Source organism: Pogoniulus pusillus, chromosome 27 (assembly GCF_015220805.1).
Source record: "Pogoniulus pusillus isolate bPogPus1 chromosome 27, bPogPus1.pri, whole genome shotgun sequence".
In the NCBI taxonomy this organism is placed as follows: Eukaryota; Metazoa; Chordata; class Aves; order Piciformes; family Lybiidae; genus Pogoniulus; species Pogoniulus pusillus.
The window spans coordinates 7,899,252-7,918,192 of NC_087290.1; the positions used below are offsets into that span (position 1 = coordinate 7,899,252).

The following is an 18,941-nucleotide window of genomic DNA, read 5'->3' on the forward strand; positions in this document are numbered from 1 at the left end:
GTCAGTTGATGCAAAACCACTGAGATTTAAATACTTATCCAAACTTTTTTTTTCCCCCAGGCCTTCTAGGCCTGCTGCCAAACACAGCAGCCACTGTGGGACTTCTGAAGGAAGGTGATCATGAAATGTAATTCATGTATATCCATTGTTACCTCATGCTTGATTAATTAATTCTTTTCCCTTCATGCTGGGTTTATCTAGAAATTGCCAGCAGAAGTCACAGAATGAACATAAGAAATCAACAGCCTCACTTAAACCCTATCTTCATTTTCACAAAGTGAGGGTTCCAAAACTTCTCTGAGTGGAGAAGCAGTGTTTGGGGGGGTGGGGGTGGGGAAACAACAAAGAACCACAAGGTCCAGTAAGACTGAGACTGTGAGTTGTCCAACAAAGCACCAAGTCCAGCAAATCTCCCTGAGAAGTTGTCATCCAGGTGCATTGACTTCTGCTGTATAAGATGACTCGTTATTTTCCTCTTTCCCTTTTCCCTTTTCCCTTTCCCCTTTCCCTTTCACTTTCTCTTTCCCCATTCACTTTCTCTTTCCCTTTCCCCTTTCACTTTCTCTTTCCTCTTTCCCCTTTTCCCTTTCCCTTTCCCTCTTCCTTCTCCTTTTCCCCTTTCCCCTTTTCCCTTTTTTCCCTTCCCCTTTTCTCTTTTCCCTTTCCCTTTCCCTGCACAAAACTCCAAATGGATTATCTGCTAAATAGTTCACATTGCATGCTGAGATGGTTAATTACATCCCAAAGTACTTTAATCACAGAATCTGCCAGGTGTATCTTGAAAGCCAGCAGCATCAGTAGGCTGTGTCATGGATTTTTGAATTGTCATTTCTTAGATGGTGTTTGTATCTTCGCTCTGATGGCTTCAAATGTGGAAGAGGAATTCTAAAGGTGTGGAGAATACACTGGGAATAGGAGTGTGGGAAGACAAGCCAGCAGGGGAGTCTGTGCTGCTGTCCATCTGCAAGTGATCAGAACAAATTTTGGGGAAAAAATGGAAAAGAAGGCACCTAGCAATGAGACTGAGCCACTGACTTCCAAGAAAGATGTCTCAGACTGTAATGAAGAAGACTGTAAAGAGAATAGACTTCTGGTCAGGAACCCTAAATCTGCCCTACGGCTAGTGGAGGATGGCAATAAAGTCCATCCCAGCCAAGGAGATAAAGGGGAGGCAGCTCAGATCTCAAATGGTTATTCAGGGGGTCAGAGCTCTGTTCCCTGCAATGGAATGGGAGAGGCAGAAGATGCTCAGTGCACTGCCCCAGCAGCCACAACCACCACTACCACCACCACTTCCACCACCTGTGGAGCAGAAGGCCAGCAGCAGCTGATGGAGCTAGAAGACAGAGAGACCTGGAGTAAAAAAATTGACTTTCTGCTCTCTGTCATTGGCTATGCAGTGGATCTGGGAAACGTCTGGAGATTTCCTTACATCTGCTACCAAAACGGAGGAGGTCAGTGACTACTTCTGTACTTCCTAGCTTAGAAATGTGACTCAGGGCCTTACTTCCATATCATATATAACAAAGGACCAAGGGGAAATGACTTTCTAAGTAGACTGGAAACCCTAAATATTGTGATAAGTAGACACATTAAGATGGAAAAAAAGAAACTATTTAGGCAGATGTAAAATAGTAGTACAACTAAAAGCTCAGCTCCAGTCAAGTGCAGAACCATCTAGCAAGAGAAAAAACTTGATCCATGTCCCAGGGAGTAGTTGAAAATCAGATAAACCAAGAGGTTGAAGCCAACAGGTGTTCAAGGACAGGTTGAAAGAGCCCTTGAGCAACCTGGTCTAGTGGAAGCTGTCCCTGTTCATGGCAGGGGGGGTGGAACTAGATGATCTTTAAGGTTCCTTCCAACCCAAACCATTCCATGATTCTGTGAACTCATTGTGAGTGTTGGGTCCTAGACTCACTGACTTCTCAGCCAAAACAGTAATCTAATCAAGGAGATCTTACAATCCATAGAATCATGAAGGTTGAAAAAGACCTTTGAGATCATTGAGTCCACAACTGTAACCCAGCTACCATGGCCATTAAAGTAAATCCTGAAGAGCCACATTTACACAATTCTTAACACCTCCAGAGATGCTGACTCCACCACTTCCCTGGGCAGCCTGTTCCAATGCCTGACTACTCTTCCAGTAAAGAAAATTTCCCTAGCATCCAGTTTAAACCTCCTCTGATACAACTTAAGCCCATTTTCTCTCATCCTGTGAGACCAACACCAGCCTCACCCCAACCTCCTTTCAGGTAGGGAAGGGCTTTTGTCTCCCTGATGTAACAAAGACATTTTACTGAAGAAATTCTTTCCTCTGCAGCTCATCTCACAGCTGGAGCCAGTACAGTCTTGGCAAATGCTAAGCCTACCTGTTGCAGATATGTGACAAGTTTGGCCTGAGTGCCACTTCTTATTCACACTGCTAAGTAGTTACTCTTAGGAGCAATCCCATGGTAATTCAGTGTGGCACACGGGCCAGGGAGGGGATATGCTTTTTCCTATGGGATAAAAGGAGCTGTTTTTTAAGGAGTGCTGGTCCTGTTAGAAGTCCTGTGAAGAGTTACAATCATCTGCTTTCTCTCTTGCAGGAGCATTCCTCATTCCTTACATAATCATGGCCATCTTTGGAGGGATTCCTCTCTTCTATATGGAGCTAGCACTAGGGCAGTACCACAGGAATGGCTGTATTTCCATTTGGAGGAAAATATGTCCTATATTCAAAGGTAAAGAAGGGAGATGGAACACTACAAGGAACTTCCTGAATAACTGGAATATTTTTTTCTATAAAGGTGAAATTTCTGGGGGAAAAAAATACAATCTCTTCAAACAAAGCAAGGCTTGTTCTGCACAAGGTTTGGCCTTGACAAAGAAAGCTTTCACAAAGCCATGTGCACCTGCAGAGGTGTGTGTGTATGCTCGTGCCCATGTATAACACGCAACTCTCAAATTGACTAGAGAGAAGCCAGACCCAAGCCCCAGAAATATTAAAAAAATGCACAGAGGATGTCATTAATAAAGTGCAACATTCCTGAATCCAAGGTAAAGTTAAAGCCAGGAAAAAACAAAGAGCTGCTATTTCTGTTACAAAGAAATGATTGCTCAGCTTCAGCCTGGTCTGCCAGTTGCTGTCCTACCACAGAGTAAAATTTGCTGTTTCTCTGTGCTACTTCCCTCTTGCTCCAAGGGTTAGAGCTCTGGTCTTGTCTTTTTTATTTACTGGTTTCTCAATTCCAGGAATTTAGGAACAGATAGAGATCTATAAAAAGAAATAAATCAATAAACAGAGAGAAAGAGAGAGAGAGAGAGAGAGGGAGGAGAGAAAGAGAGAAAGAGAAAGAAAGAGAGAAAGAAAGAGAGAAAGAGAGAAAGAGAGAAAGAAAGAGAGAAAGAGAGAAAGAGAGAAAGAGAGAAAAGAAAGAGAGAAAGAGAGAAAGAGAGAAAGAGAGAAAGAGAAAGAGAGAAAGAGAGAAAGAGAGAGAGAGAAAGAGAGAAAGAGAGAGAGAAAGAGAGAGAAAGAAAGAAAGAAAGAAAGAAAGAAAGAAAGAAAGAAAGAAAGAAAGAAAGAAAGAAAGAAAGAAAGAAAGAAAGAGGAGAGGAAGGAAGGAAGGAAGGAAGGAAGGAAGGAAGGAAGGAAGGAAGGAAGGAAGGAAGGAAGGAAGGAAGGAAGGAAGGAAGGAAGGAAGGAAGGAAGGAAGGAAGGAAGGAAGGAAGGAAGGAAGGAACTTCATAGCCATGCTCTGTCTTGATTAAAGCTACTTTCCTGGAATTTCAGCCTGAGTGTCTCTAAAGCTGCAAGAAATTCCAGCGTTGTAAACACCTGAGGGGACAGACAGACCTCCTGCAGAGCTGCCTTAGACTAATCGTAGTTGATGTGATAACCAATTTCTCCCTCTGTTTTTTTTCCATTGTTGGCCTAAAACTTGCACTCACTTGATGCAATTATTTCCTGCCTTACTAGGAATTGGCTTTGCCATCTGTATAATAGATCTTTATGTAGCTTCCTACTACAACACCATTATGGCTTGGGCCTTTTACTACCTCGTATCCTCCTTCACGGCGGAGCTGCCATGGACTAGCTGCAGAAATTCTTGGAACACAGGCAACTGCACTAACTACTTCAGCAAGGACAATGTCAGCTGGTCCCTGCACTCCATCTCTCCTGCAGAAGAATTTTATACGTAAGTGCATGTAAGTGAGGACAGTAAAAGCAGACAGAATGGTGGAACACGCAGCAGGCTGTGCCCTGGAGGGGGATGAGCAGTCATGGGGCCCTTCTATGAGTAGTTTGAGTAACTGAACACTTGTAGGTGTAAGTCAGCTTAGGGTGCATGGGAGGGTACCTGGTGTTTTGGATCACTGTCAGCTGCCAGTATTTATCATCAGTGGTGTAAGATTCATTTCAAGTTTTATGTAAAACCCCATCAACCCAAAGCAACTCTGAAGGCTACTTGTCACAGAATGCTTTGAGTTGGAAGGGACCTTAAAGGTCATTCAGTTCTAACCCCTCTGCTATGGGCAGGGGCACCCACCACTAGATCAGGCTGCTCAAGGCCTTGTCCAACCTGGTTTTGAACATCTCCAGGGAGGTGTTCCCTGGGCAACCTCTTCCACTGTCTTACCACCCTCACTGTAAAGAAGTTCTTTCTAACGTCCACTCTAAATCTCCCCTCCTCAGTCTTCAATCCATCTCCTCTCACCCTATCACAACAAGCCCTTGTAAAAGTCCCTTCCCAGCTTTCTTGTAGCCCCCTTCACATACTGTAAGGTTGCTCTGTGGTCTCCCTGGAGCCTTCTCTTCTCCATGCTGAAGACCCTCTCAGCCTGTCCCCATAGGGGAAAGCCTAGGGACTATTTGTAGTGCTCAGACCACAGCGTGGGACTGTTCAAGGCATGCTTAGCATCAGCATTTGTTAAAAATATATCTGCACTGTGTTTTTCTTTCCTCTTTCAGCCGCCAAGTTCTGCAAGTGCACAGGTCCAATGGGCTGGATGATCTGGGGGGCATTAGCTGGCAACTGACCCTCTGCTTATTGCTAATCTTCACCATAGTGTACTTCAGCATCTGGAAAGGGGTCAAAACATCTGGCAAGGTGAATGCAATAAAGCAAGGCAAATCAACCTGGCACAGTATAATCTGGGATCAGTTCTAAATGAGCCAATTAACTTGTAGAGAATTCCTTGATGATCCTCATGACAAGGATTACAGGCTGAGAGCATCTACTGCAGAGTGGCTGCTGCAGATCTCCAATGTGTAACAACCACCAGTCATGCAACTGCTCTCTGGAGAGGAACAACCCCACCAAGAGAAAGTGGGCAAGCTGCCTGTCTCCAGAGCTTCTGAGAAGTTCCCATGAAGATGTTAGAAATGCTAAGAATTATAGTAACTCATTGTCAGTTGTTAACTTTCTACCCTGTTTTCCCTCACAGGTGGTATGGGTGACTGCCACATTCCCTTACATCATCCTATTTATCCTGCTAGTGAGAGGTGCAACTTTGCCTGGGGCTTGGAGGGGTGTCCTCTACTACCTGAAACCTGACTGGCAGAAACTCCTGGCCACTGAGGTAAAAAAAAAATCATTAGAAAAGGGTAGAGATCTGCATGTAGCCTCTCAGTATGTACATACTTCAACATCTATTTTCAGCACAGAGCATGATTAAACAGATGTCTTAGCATGGAGTTGGAAGCCTGACTTCATGCTCTTGTTTAAACAGTCATGTTGTTCTTTCCAGAACTATGAAGATGTTTTCTTAGAGTCCACCATCAGTTTAGCTTGAACTAACAGCAGGGTTCCCATACAGTGCTTGCACAGAATTAGTGATGTGATTAGAAACAAAACAAGTGGCCAAAGAACCTTTCACTAGTGAAACAGTGACCAGCCTGACATTGAGCAAGAAGCTCTGGTTGCTGCTGCACAGCAATAACACTTTTTACTTTAGAGAGGCACACTGAGCAAACTAAATTTACTAAGCCCTAACAACTGGTGCAAGCTCTGAGGGCATCATCACAGGCTTGGGCAGGTGTTTCTACAGCCCAGGTGTCCACAGCTGCCTGTTTTTAGATAGTGCAGGTCACTAGAGTTGAAACTTCATATCTCTGTCCTGTGACAAGTGTTGGCTGAGAAGCCTAAGGAGATTCTCTGTAGCCACCAACTCAGATGTGGCTCAGTAATGCATGCAAGTGCATGTGGAGAAGGACTAAATTAGTTAGGCCTACACACACTACCAAGATTTGAAAAGGAAGGAAGAATGAGGACAAGATTGAGCTAACCAGCAAAGCCCAGGCATTCCAGTGTCTGTTCAGCTCTGAACTCTGTGGGTGACACATAGCTCATCAGGTTCAAAGCTGCACTTACTTCACTGCCTGTAAAAGTGTCTGATGAGGAATGGGATGGAAGAACCCCAAAGCAATAAATACTACAAATACCAAGATTAAAAATTCTACTGTTTGCAAGTCTGCTGCTGCCCAGCTGATATGGGGAGCTGTGAATGCAAAGGAAATGAAAAGACACCAGCCTCTGATAAAGCAGCATCTCCAATAAGGGACCACAGCTTCTGAAAAAGCAATAAAGGGCACTGACATTGCTTTGGGTGTATCTGAAGTGAGGACAACAGATTGTGATCTGTGTGCTGGCTGATGGCAGAGCCCTGTCTGTGGATGACACAGGATGGCCTCACGCGATGGAAGAGAATATTAGAAATGAGTTGTAATGAACTCCATGTTTCAGTCAAAAGAGGATAAATGAGTGAAGACTTTCACCTTCAGAATGAGAACTGATACTGCACTTAGGAACACAACTCATTAAGGCTGTGGCCACTTTTCAAGTACAACAGGCTTTTCATAACAAGACCATCACACTTGCATCTGTCAAAGCTGAATTGAGTGCTAAGGACCAGAACTGCATCCACGTTGCCAAATGTATTTCCATACATCTAGGAAAAATCTGGGCAGTGATCACTTACTGCTTAGCCTGGAGGGGACACAGGCAGACACAGGATTATTCCACAGCACAGAGTGTGGAGGAAGATGAACCAAGGCCACTGCAAAACCAAAGTCAGAAAGTTCTCCATACATTGCAAAAACTGTTAAACTGATTACAGGGAGCTCCTTGTCAATTTAGCTAAGATGTTGTCAGAAGTGAAACTTGCAACAGTGTAGAGATACAAGAAGCACTGAGCAGGCACTAACATTATCCTGGGTGTTTACAACTCTCTCAGATCTACAATAAATATTCATATTTCAACATGTTCTCTTAACAAAATATTTGTTGTACCAGATCTAGGGTGTAGGTAGACAGTGAAATATGGTTTTGTGGGCCTAAGTGATATTCTGGAGATGCCAAACTCATTCAATTTGCTTCATGACCATTTTTCTTGATCTTCAATATTTTTCAGGTCTGGGTGGATGCAGCAGCTCAGATTTTTTTCTCTCTTGGACCAGGTTTTGGGGTCTTATTGGCTTACGCCAGCTACAACAAATTCCATAACAACTGCTACCAGTGAGTTCTACCTTATTCTATGAGTAAAAACTGAGTTAAACCAAAAATGTAACTGTGGGTGTTTACCAAAAAGAAACACAGTGCTGGTGAAAGGCACTGAATTGTCAGACCTGGGTACAAACAAGTCAAACAAAAGCCCTTACTGAAAGAATCTGAAATCTACAAAATTTCTTCTCTGTATGTCCACCCTAAAAGGAGATTGTTTCTACCAGTTACAGCAAGGAGTCTAAGATGTAGAAAGCTGCCACAACAAACCAGACTAAACCCATGCCAAATGATAATTATTTCACCTCAAGAGTCAATTGGGAAACTACTTCAGAGTCTTGAGCTGAAAGGCAATTTAAAGTTGTTTCTTATTACCTTAAAAAATAATCTCTTTATAACTCATCAAATGAATTCTCCATTCCTTAACATCTGCACAGCAATGCCCCCTTTTTAAAACACCACTGTACATCCAGCATTCAGTCCAGTGCCAGACTACTGTTACAGCATCTGTCTGAAGAAGACAAAAAAAGTAGTTCATGGTTTGCTTTTTGTTTCTTTCTTTCAAATCCACTGCTTGGTTTTTTTCACTGCATCCCCCTAGTTTCTCTAGAGTCCATCCAGGTCATTAACTCACTCCCATCTGGCAGGAAACTTCCCTTCCTAGCAGATGCTGGTTCCCTGATATGAGTTAGGTCTTCTGTTGCAGAGATGCTCTGGTTACCAGTACCGTGAACTGCATGACTAGTTTTGTGTCTGGATTTGTCATTTTCACTGTGCTGGGATACATGGCTGAGATGAGGAATGAAGATGTGTCCGAGGTTGCCAAAGACACTGGTAGGCTTCATTTTTTGTACACACCTCTCAAACTGCTTCTAAGATAAGTTTGTTACCTTCTGCATTGAGAACAATCTGAATTGTGCAAGCCATGTAGTTTATAATTCAGGATATTGACTTGCCTTATGATAAGGGCACTGTTACACAGTACAGCTGAGTAACTATCTCATGAAGACAGTGCCTAGAAGTGACATTGCATGCAGCTTCACAGACATGGTGGTGACTCCACACTGCAAAACAGCCTGGGGGGAGAAGTTTCCCCTCGGAGGGCAACACAGTGCAGTGAAACCTCCTCACAGCAGTACTGCCCTAACAGTTATCCTCAATTCTCTGTTCTGCTATCAGGACCCAGCCTTCTCTTCATTACTTATGCTGAGGCCATTGCAAACATGCCTGCTTCCACTTTCTTTGCCATCATCTTTTTCCTGATGTTACTCACGCTGGGATTAGACAGCACGGTGAGTAGACAGCATGGGAGACAGTGGACCTGTCAGATACATGGTGTATGGCCTTACCTCTGCAAACATCAGAAGAAACACAATTGCAGGTACTGCACTGTCACCAAAGGGCTTAAAGCAGGGTTGGCATCTCTGTTTGCCTCCAGGAAGACAGCAACTATGACTCCAGTTGTGCCCTAAAGAGGCCCAAATAGCATTAAATCACTTACCAGTGTCATACTGTGACAATTGGTAACAGAGTTGGAAACACAACCAAAACTGTTTTTGATCCATAAATTTCTGTTTGAATGCTGCCTTCCAGGCTCCTCTTCTCTTGTACATCTAAACTTACAAAGCAGTTATTAAATTCTGGAGGGTTTGTCACACTAATTGGATTTAAAATGTGGGAACTGGAGGTGGTCTTTTCAACAGCACTGCAAAAAGGGAGATGCTCTAAAAACCTTGCCCTGTGTGCCCGTTTCTACAGACTGAGAACCAGCTCCTTCCAGGAAAGCTAACCTCAGCTGATATAACAATTTTGGTTCTACTGAACCACCTACTACTTCCTGGCATCCTATTCCTTGTAATTCAGCACTTCCTTGGGATGAGAGGGGCTTCCTACAGATACAGGAAGCCTAAATCTCCACCTTGAAGAGTTTACAAGTTCCAAACAAAGACTGTCTAAACAACAGTTACACCAATTCCCCAGGCAGAATAAAGTATCAGTGGCTCAAGGCCCTAAAGCTCCTTTAAGCACATACTTCAAAGCACCTAAAACTGCCCTCTATTTTCTACTCATTTGTCCATGCTTTTCAGTTTGCAGGACTAGAGGGAGTGATCACTGGAGTACTGGATGAATTCCCACATGTCTGGAGCAAACGCAGGGAATTGTTTGTCCTTGGTCTGATCATCATTTGCTTTATGGGGTCCTTAGCAACTTTGACATTTGTAAGTACTTTACCCACTCCTCAGCCTTCCTTACTGGTAGTTTCCTGCAAATGACATCTTGGAGAGGGGTAATATCTTCTGAAGAAAGCTTCAAGAATTCAGATCAAACCCCCAGCCTGATGTCTTTATGCCTTAGAAATCTATATTTGGAACAGATGTGACCAGAATCTCTCACTAGGAAATGTGTTGCAAAAGGATCCTATTGCAGTTCAGCAGCACTCAAATGTGCTACACCTCAAAAATGACACAGCCACTGCTCCAGCTGCTGCATCAGTAAGCAGACAACCTTCCACGTGTTGTATGTGGTTTACTTCTGGTTCCCTAAAGCCCCATTTTTAAACTGTTAAGAATCATGCATTTAGTTTTTGCAATATCTGGGATGCACTTTGAATTTAAAGACAGATCCAGAAATGATCTGCTAGAAGATGCTGTCATTGAATATTGCTGTTTGTCAGAAATTTCTAGCACTGAATTTCCTGGATCATCCTCATCAAATTGGGTCAGAAATCAGGAGCAGTCACACCACAAAGTCTTTGTGGGGCTTGTGGGATTTCATTTTCATAGCAAGCAACATTTGGAATAATGAGTGTAATGATCAAGAGAGACAAGGAAAGAACAATACATGGCTTTCCTGTGATGTTTCAATCCAGTTGCTCATTTATGTGCAACTTCCTTCCCATTCAAAGCATTTGCTGTAAAAGGAGACACAATTCCTCTCCAAGACACAGTGCTCCTCTCCTCCTCCACAGGCACCCAGTGACAGAAGAAAAGGACACAGTCTCAAACTGCACCAGGCCAGGTTTAGGCTGGACGTTAGGAAGAAATTCTTCATGGAGTGATTGCCATTGGAATGGGCTGCCCAGGGAGGTGGTGGAGTCACCATCCCTGGAGGTGTTTGAAAGGAGACTGAATGAGGCACTTAGTGCCATGGTTTAGTTAATTAGAAGGGTTAGGTGACAGGTTGGACTCGATGATCCTAGAGGTCTTTTCCAACCTGCTTGATTCTGTGATTCTATGACTGTAATAGAAATGGAATCCACAAATGGAAAGAGAGCAAAGTCACACCTTATTTATTTCCTGTTCTGTAACTATGACTCAAGTTGGGGAAAGAAAATGCCACTACAAAGGTTATCCAAAAAGCCATTCCTTCAACCCACCCCCCCATCCTCCCAATCTCATTTGTCCATTAAAATCCATCCAGAACTGCCAGCAGGTTCAGTGTTAGCTTTTCTGCATGGCAGCCCCACTGCTGTCCACAGGGAGCAAGATCAGCAGCATGCTTAAGGACTTGTGGCAGGAACAGCCACAGAGCAACAGAAATGGCTAAATTACCCACCTGTGAGGGCTCTGCTCTAGACAAAGGCAATAGAGAACAGCAGCACCACAGGACTTCCATCAGGAGACCTTTGGTTCACTGATAGGGTGACCTCATTGCTGTCTACAACTACCTGAAAGAAGGCTGTAGCCAAGTGAGGGTTGGTCTCTTCTCCCAAGCAATCAGCAACAGAACAAGGGGACACAGTCACAAGTTGTGCCAGAGGTGGTGTAAGCTGGATGTTAGGAGGAAGTTCTTGCCAGAGAGAGTGATTGGCATTGGAATGGGCTGCCCAGGGAGGTGTTCAGGAAAAGACTGGATGAGGCACTTAGTGCCATGGTCTAGCTGACTGGATAGCATTGGGTGCTAGGTTGGACTGGATGATCTTGGAGGTCTCTTCCAACCTGGTTGAGTCTATGGTTCTATGATCTCCAGTACCTGAAAGGGGCCTACAGAAGAGCTGGGGAGGGCCTTTTTATAAAGGCTTATAGTGATAGGAATGAATTGCAGCTTGAGGAGGAGAGATTTAGACTGGAGACTGGGAAGAAATTCTTTACAATGAGGGTGGTGAGACACTGGAACAGGGAACTTGTGGCTGCTCCTTGCCTGGAGGTGTTCAAGGCCAGGGTGAACAAGACCTTGAGCAATCTCATCTAGTGGAAGCTGTCCCTTGTCCATGGTGGGGAGGTTGGAACTGGATGATCTTTAAGGTCCCTTCCAACTGAAACCATTCTATGAATCTATGAATCTCCTTTCTAGGGAGGTGCCTATGTGGTGAAGCTGTTTGAAGAGTATGCCACGGGCCCGGCAGTCCTAACCATCGTGTTTCTGGAAGCGGTTGCTGTGGCCTGGTTCTATGGTACGTCCACTGCCACTGCCAAACTCTGTTAGCCCAGACTGAGCTTCTGCAGCGTAGGACCTCCTCTCTTTCTGCAGACAAGATCACTGAGGTCTCCAGGAAGAAGTTCAACAAACCCACTGACTGCCAGATCTGTGAGAATTATTAGTAACTGTTCTCTGCCACAAGCACTGCAACATCTCAAAGGAGCAAGAGCTATAATCCAGAATAATATAGTTAAGAACTACAGGAACAACAGTCCTGGGACAGTCTTTCATGATGGATTCTCAATTTATTTGCCATGCAACTATTTGGGCCCTTAGAGCAACCCTCCAGTACCTGAAAGAGGCTACAAGAAAGCTGGGAAGGGACTTTTTACAAGAGCTTGTAGTGATAGAATGAGAGGGAACAGATTGAAGCTTGAGGAGGGCAGATTTAGACTGGAGATTAGGATGAAATTTTTTACAGTGAGGGTGTTGAGACACTGGAATGGTGTTGCCCAGGGAGGTTGTGAATACCCTCTCCCTGGAGTTGTTCAAAGCCAGCTTGGATGAAGCTTTGAGCAGCCTGGTCTAGTGGAAGGTGTCCCTGCCCATGGCAGGGGTTGGAACTGGATGGTTTTTAAAGTCCATTCTGTCAAAACCTTTTCTCGCCTGTCACCACTCTCTTCCCACTTGTCTCCACAGGAATCACCCAGTTTTGCAATGATGTGAAGGAAATGCTGGGCTTTACCCCAGGCTGGTACTGGAGACTTTGCTGGGTAGCAATTAGTCCTGTCTTCCTTCTGGTGAGTTTTCCTTGCCAGCTTTTTCTTTGTAGGAGAATAAAATTACAACTGAACAATGCAGCTACTTGGACTTCTAGAAGGTTAATTACAGAATTTTCTTGTGGAAGTCTATAGTTACAACTTTTGCTACACAAAAAAGGCTCAGTTAGTGAAAAATCCAATCTAATGCTGCAAGGTCTTGTCACTAAATCACTATTTTAAGCATTTTTGTAGATGAGCAGGCTAAATAAGACTGGGCTCTGAGCAACTCCCCTTCTTCCATCTGCTGAGCAAAGTTACTTTGCTATGTTGCCTTGTATTTACTTCAGCAAAATGAAGCAGTAAAAGAGGATGTCTGGGGAGGAAACCCAAGGTAAGTAAATATGCTGTCAAAGCAGCTGCTGACTGACAGCTTTAGAATATCCCACTTAAAATGTAGTTAGTTGCAGCCTTTACAAATCTATAATTCAGAATTGGAAATGCTGCCCTGGTGTTTGCCTTGGCAGTATTATTGATAACATTTTAACAGGAGTCTTCATTTTCTGATCCAAAATTAGTTCATGCTCTCTTTTATTGTTACTCGACTCAGCATGAGCATGAGCTGGTTTGGGGTTTGTTTGTTTGTAATGATTTGGGTATTTTAAATCCATGCTATTGTCATTTAGGATTTTTCCAGCCTTGACCTATCTTTAATCCTTCTTCAGTCCTACTGATTTGTTTTTCAGCTGAACACTCTGTTGGGACACAAAGTTCCCTCAAGTAAGTGTGTGCCACCAAAGCACAGGTGTATTCAATACTCTGCTATCTTCTCTTGCAGTTTGTCACTTGCAGCTTCCTGTCCAACCCTCCTGAGCTACGGCTGTTTGATTACAGTTATCCCTACTGGACCACAGTAGTGGGTTATTGCATAGGAACCTCTTCTATCATCTGCATTCCAATCTACATGGTTTATCGGCTGATCATCACTCCAGGAACGCTTAAGGAGGTATCCACAAGGCTCTGTTGCTTCTATCTGACTTTAAGGAAGGAGGAGATCCTAGAAATATGTGGATTTTTCTAGGGTCTGATGCTGAAGGAGTTGAGCATCTTCTTGCTCTCCTCCAAGCCAGCTGATACCTAATTGTCTTCTACCCACTCTGAGTGATTCACAAATCTCCCCAGCTCTTACTGCTGACATATTCATATAAAATATTAAATCAAGGAACTATTTTTAAGCTCTGGTGAACTGCAGGCTTTTCCTAGAAACCACACAAGATACAGTACCACATGAATAAGGCAGTCAAAGATTGGTTCCTCTGGGGATACCTGTAAGAACAAGTTTCTTTTGCTCTCCCACTTAATAAGATTTCCCTGCCATAAATCTGTGGCAGCTTGTGATGATAGCTCAGAAAGAATATATTGAGCTGGCTCAGGGGTATCCAAGTAAATTGCAAAGTGCTAAAGCATTAATATGATGTCTGGCAAATTTTGATCCTAATTGTAAGTTACAAATACTTAAAAACAATGCTGTGTACTCTGTAGCACCTTAAATCTTCATAATGCTGAGATGGGAATTGGTCTCTTTTCTCTAGTATCAGATACGGGATGAGAGGAACTGGCCTGAAATTGTGCCAGAGGAGGTTTAGGTTGGAGGTTGGGAAAACATTTCTTTACAGAAGGAGTGGTCAGGCATTGGAACAGGCTGCCCAGGAAGGTGGTGGAGTCACCATCCCTGGAGATGTTAAAGAAACATGTGACATGCCACTGTGGGACATGGTTTAATGGCCACAGTGATGTTATGTCAATGGTTGGACTCACTGATCTTAGAGGGCTTTTCCAACCAAAACAATTCTATGATTCTAAGGTAACAGAGGCCTGAAACACCTCTGTGCCATAGTTCAAACTAAAGTCACATTTTGGTAATAAATATCTTTCCAAATGGTCATTTTATGTATTACTTCTAAAATGAATCAATTTCTAATATCATTTTCTTTCCAACAGCGTATCCTGAAGAGCATCACTCCAGAAACAGCTACAGAAATTCCTTTTGGAGACATCCGCATGAATGCAGTATAAGCTAACCTGCTTTCTGGGGGAGAGGGGGGTGAAGCATAAAAAGCACTTTCCCCATCCTCTCCCCTCCCCAAAGAATTACATTCCCAGTTGAAACAACAGACAGAGGAATTTTCTGTGGAGGCTGCACCACTGACAACAGACATTTGGAAACACAATGCCTCCAGCACATTTATTCAAGCAATTCAAGGAAATCTACTGTGCACTTCTAAGCAGACTGGACTTGGCTGAGAGCTGAATCGTTCTGGAACCACCAGGATGTCTGTGTGCATAACAACAGCACTACCCCACGTGTGGGCATGGGGCTGCGTGTGTAGGACGAGCAGGGCTGAGTGAGGTTGACTGTAGGTGCCCTGTGGCAGTGCTCCTGTATCTCCCTCAATGTGATTGTTCGTACTGGGCAATGTCGTATCCGCTTCTAAGGTTCTAACTGCTTCAAGTACATGGAAAAACCCAAGAGTGTTTCTGACAGCCATAAAGGGGTTTATACAGTAGAAACACAAATAGTCAATTCCCTAGGTTTGTAGAGGAGTAGCAGAGGAAGAGGAAACCACCCTGAGCAGCACTATACACAGCTCTGCAGACATTAGTGCACACATTTGGTAACATCATACTCCTCCTCCTCTTCCTCATTTCCTGCATTTTGTAGATGGTAGAAGTTTGTATTAGTTGTTTCTTGCCCAACAAATACTACCAAAGCAGCTTTCATAATGTTGCAAGCTTCCCTTTTCTTTAGACCCACTCATGCCACAAAACCTCATCATGGCTTACTTGACAAGTACTCAAGTTGCTGGCACTTACTGTACTGTTTTCATAACCAAGCCAGACAGTTACAAAATCATTGTCCTGACAGACCAAAAGTACCCAAAGAAACTACAGACTAAGAGGCCAGAAGGTGGAATCCTGAAGATCTGCTTTTCTGCTTTGATTTTGTTTGGTGGTTTGGTTGGTTGGTTTTGCTTTGTTGTTTGGTTGGTCAGGTTTTGTTTGTTTCAATTTGTAAATAATTTCACACCTAAAATTTGCTGCAGCTTGTGGCTTTTTCCGTCCTTTCCCAGTACAGAACTAAAGTATAGAGTAATCCTTTTGGCTGGCTGCCAAAGGTATGGTTAACAAGCTACACAAACCTGCTTTGAAGCTTTATTAGCTTGTATTCTGATGTGAATGCATTTGGATTTCACCCTGAAGAAGATGGGGAATTTAATTTTTTTTAAAGGAGTTCAGCAGGATTGGTTCTCATCAGAACTATATATATTAAATGATATGCAAATTAACCTCCATGCACATACTAATCTCTTTATATTACATGCATACACAGGCTCTCCTACTATAACTGCCCCTCAGACTGACTGCAGCTGCCAAGTCAGTTGAAGGACACCAGTTCTGCTGCAGTTACATGGAAGCGCAGATAAAGCTAAGCAGGCATCACTTAGGTAAAAAAAAACACAACCACACAGAGGGTAAGAAAAGTAAAACAAAATAGAGGATAAAAAAGTCTCTTGTATCTCATGTTCTACTTAGGTCATGTACTGCTAACATTAACAAGGTTATGTGCATTTGTAGCAGCAAGCGCGAAGAAACCTGCTGAAGGGTTTAGGCTGGTACAAAGAACTTGTGGGATCAGAGGAAAGCAGGGATGGTGTTTGCCTTTGGAAAACATTTTCATCACTTCCACCAAGGTTTCTTCTCCCTACAGTGAGCAGACACCTCATGGAGAAAGGTTGTAGCTGCTTTAGCTCTTAGCTGTAGCTATTGACCTGACCTCACTTCACATTAGGTCTCAGGACCAATGAGGAAATAACATAAAGAGACAAGAACTGTTGTGGAACTACAAACAAAAGACTGCCAGGCTGCTTTTAAAAAAGGAATCTGTTCTTTCATTGCCACCAGGAAAAAAAAACACAATAAATCCGTTTTACTGGGAGGTTACTCCTAAGAAGTAGTTTTGTAGCTTGGCCCTTGAGTATATTTGAAAACTAATTCCAAATTTGCCTTCACTGTGAGGAAAAGAGAAAGAGGTTGGGAATACTTTTAATGATGGAAAGCCATTTAGTTAAGTTACCAAGCTGAAAATTACTGATTTTTAAATAAAGAAAATGTCCTCTTCTGAATTCATTGAAAAAATGTATGTTGAAGCATCAATGTCAGATGAATAAGATGGATCCAGTATCAAGTGTGGGAAATAAAGGAGAAATCCTACCCAGCTTCTCCCTTCTTCAGACTGGTGCTTAACTAACGCTAGGTATTTTCCCTCCTAAACAGGTCATTTTAAAGAGATGCAGCTTACAAATGGAATTTCTTGACAGATTTGATAGCTTCATGCTAGGCCTATTTAAAAAAAAAAACAAAAACACACACACACAAAAAAACCCAGCAAAACAAAACCAAGACCAAGAGACCAAAACCCCCACCCTTGACTTCCCCAAACAACCCAAAACTTAACACATTTTTGGTCATTTACCATACATCCACTTGCAAAAGCCTCTTTAAATAGTCAGTCTGTTGCCTTTTATTAGGAAGGGCAAGGAGAGGTGACAGAAATGGCTGAATTAAAGAGAAGATTTATCCATATCAAACCAAGTGTTTCTCTTTCAGCCTTTGCAAACAAACTAGGGCCATTATTTCTGCTGCAGGAATAATTTGCAGAATAGTAATTGCAGGAATCATTGCTACTCAGAGTGCAGTATCACCGATGTTCATCTTTGATAATGGCATTTTGTAACGGCAGAAGATGCACCTTTCATCTGTATTCTTCCAAGACACTAATGCACAATGGCATTGCCTCTCTGGGTGGTTTGACCATGGAAAGCTGAGTAACTTCCCAAGAAATGTGTTTCCTAGTGGACAAGAAGTCAGCCGAGAATCACTGACACTGATAGAAGCTCTGCAATGGTCAATGTAAAATAGGAAAAGGTCTCTCAGCTCCAATTTCTCAGCTGAAAAATGGGAATTAGAGAGTCAGAGCAGATGTACTAACAGAGGGTGAAGGTTTGTAAACATAGCTGAAGATGTAAGAAGGAATGTAGATATGCAAAGTCACAGGAGACAGGCCAGAATATCATTTGTGGTGTTAAGACCTTTGCTCTTTTCAGTCTGAGGACTTAGGGGACCAGGGGCCAAGGAAGACATCCAGAAATGGATTATAAAGGCTTTCCTTTACCTGAATAATACAAAGATAAAATATATCCATGTTCTCATTCTATGAAAGCTGAACTTGCAAGGCAATTTAGTCCTCAGTGGGCTTTTCCAACATGACACACTGGTTTGAATCTTTCTAATCTGAAGTTCATTTTTAGTACCTCTAGCTGGGGGATCAAAATACTGGGAAAATTCTTTTCTTTTATAATTGATTTTTTTTCTTCCTTTTACATATCCATCTCAAAACATTTAGTGTAACCAGTATGCATCAGGTAGCTCAGTAAGTAACCATACAATGAACAATGGCTTTGTACAGAATGCAGTGCTATTGATACCAAATAGGCTGCACTGCAATTAAAAGTGGCTTGAGGTAAAGAAAGGAATTCCCTCTCTTCAGCTCATCTTCAACTTCTCTATCACATGAGTAGATCCTGCCCTCTATTCTGCACAGTGAAAAGGAAGTTAGGAAACTGATAAATCAGGACCACGTTTGCCTTCTAAGCAGAGAGTTTTAGCTGTACAGAACTAAGTATTCCCTCCAAGTTGTACATGATGGCACCTGTATTAATTTATGCAGCTGTTTAGTTACAAGTGTTGCAAGCTGATTGTAAGTCATCAATATGTGCCTTGTACTGTAAAATGTTATTGTAATAAATTTAATATTCATAATCCATCTGTAGCCATCCCTTGTGCCTTTCTCTTATCAGGAAGAAAATAAAGCTCAATTCCAAGACGAAGCAGAGCATCTGGTTTACAACATCAACAAGGCCTTGCTGACAAAAAGCAGAGGATTTCCTTCAGTTTGAACTTCATCCCACTGCTAAATCCTCTTTCATTCTACTCCCCCAGCAGCTGCAGTGCACATTACATTTGTTTAGACAGAACAGCACAAACTGACCCACACTTGGAGTTAAGTGCTTAGCTACTTGACTAGATTACATATAAAGCTAATGCCATTTCAAGTCTTTCTAAACCTCACATTTTGTCTCATTAGTAAGTCTGCTGAACAAAATACTAGAGGAACACCAATCCCACAAGCTTTTTTCTTTTTTGCAGTAGCAGTTTTCACCTACTGTAGGACAGAAGTGACAAATTTACTTCAAAAACCACAAGTAAAAGAAACCACTGT

At 42.8% G+C, this 18,941-nt stretch overlaps 1 protein-coding gene across 1 annotated transcript; it reads left to right on the plus strand.

Annotated features, from left to right (window-relative positions):
- The first annotated feature begins 718 nt into the window (after positions 1 to 718).
- Positions 719 to 18,485, plus strand: SLC6A4 (solute carrier family 6 member 4). Its single transcript, XM_064166120.1, has 13 exons — positions 719 to 1,454; positions 2,592 to 2,726; positions 3,962 to 4,181; positions 4,955 to 5,093; positions 5,431 to 5,565; positions 7,396 to 7,499; positions 8,191 to 8,318; positions 8,664 to 8,776; positions 9,572 to 9,703; positions 11,778 to 11,877; positions 12,543 to 12,643; positions 13,440 to 13,607; positions 14,603 to 18,485. The coding sequence occupies exons 1-13, from the start codon at positions 995 to 997 to the stop codon at positions 14,675 to 14,677; spliced, it is 2,010 nt and encodes a 669-aa protein (XP_064022190.1). The 5' UTR covers positions 719 to 994; the 3' UTR covers positions 14,678 to 18,485.
- Positions 18,486 to 18,941: the final 456 nt, after the last annotated feature.

Bases quoted from the DNA above. Each gene is read 5' to 3' on its own strand.
- SLC6A4 (XM_064166120.1), top strand. From the start codon at position 995: ATGGAAAAGAAGGCACCTAGCAATGAGACTGAGCCACTGACTTCCAAG. The intron at 12,644-13,439 runs GTGAGTTTTCCT...CTTCTCTTGCAG, and splicing joins TTAGTCCTGTCTTCCTTCTG to TTTGTCACTTGCAGCTTCCT. The intron at 13,608-14,602 runs GTATCCACAAGG...TCTTTCCAACAG, and splicing joins CTCCAGGAACGCTTAAGGAG to CGTATCCTGAAGAGCATCAC.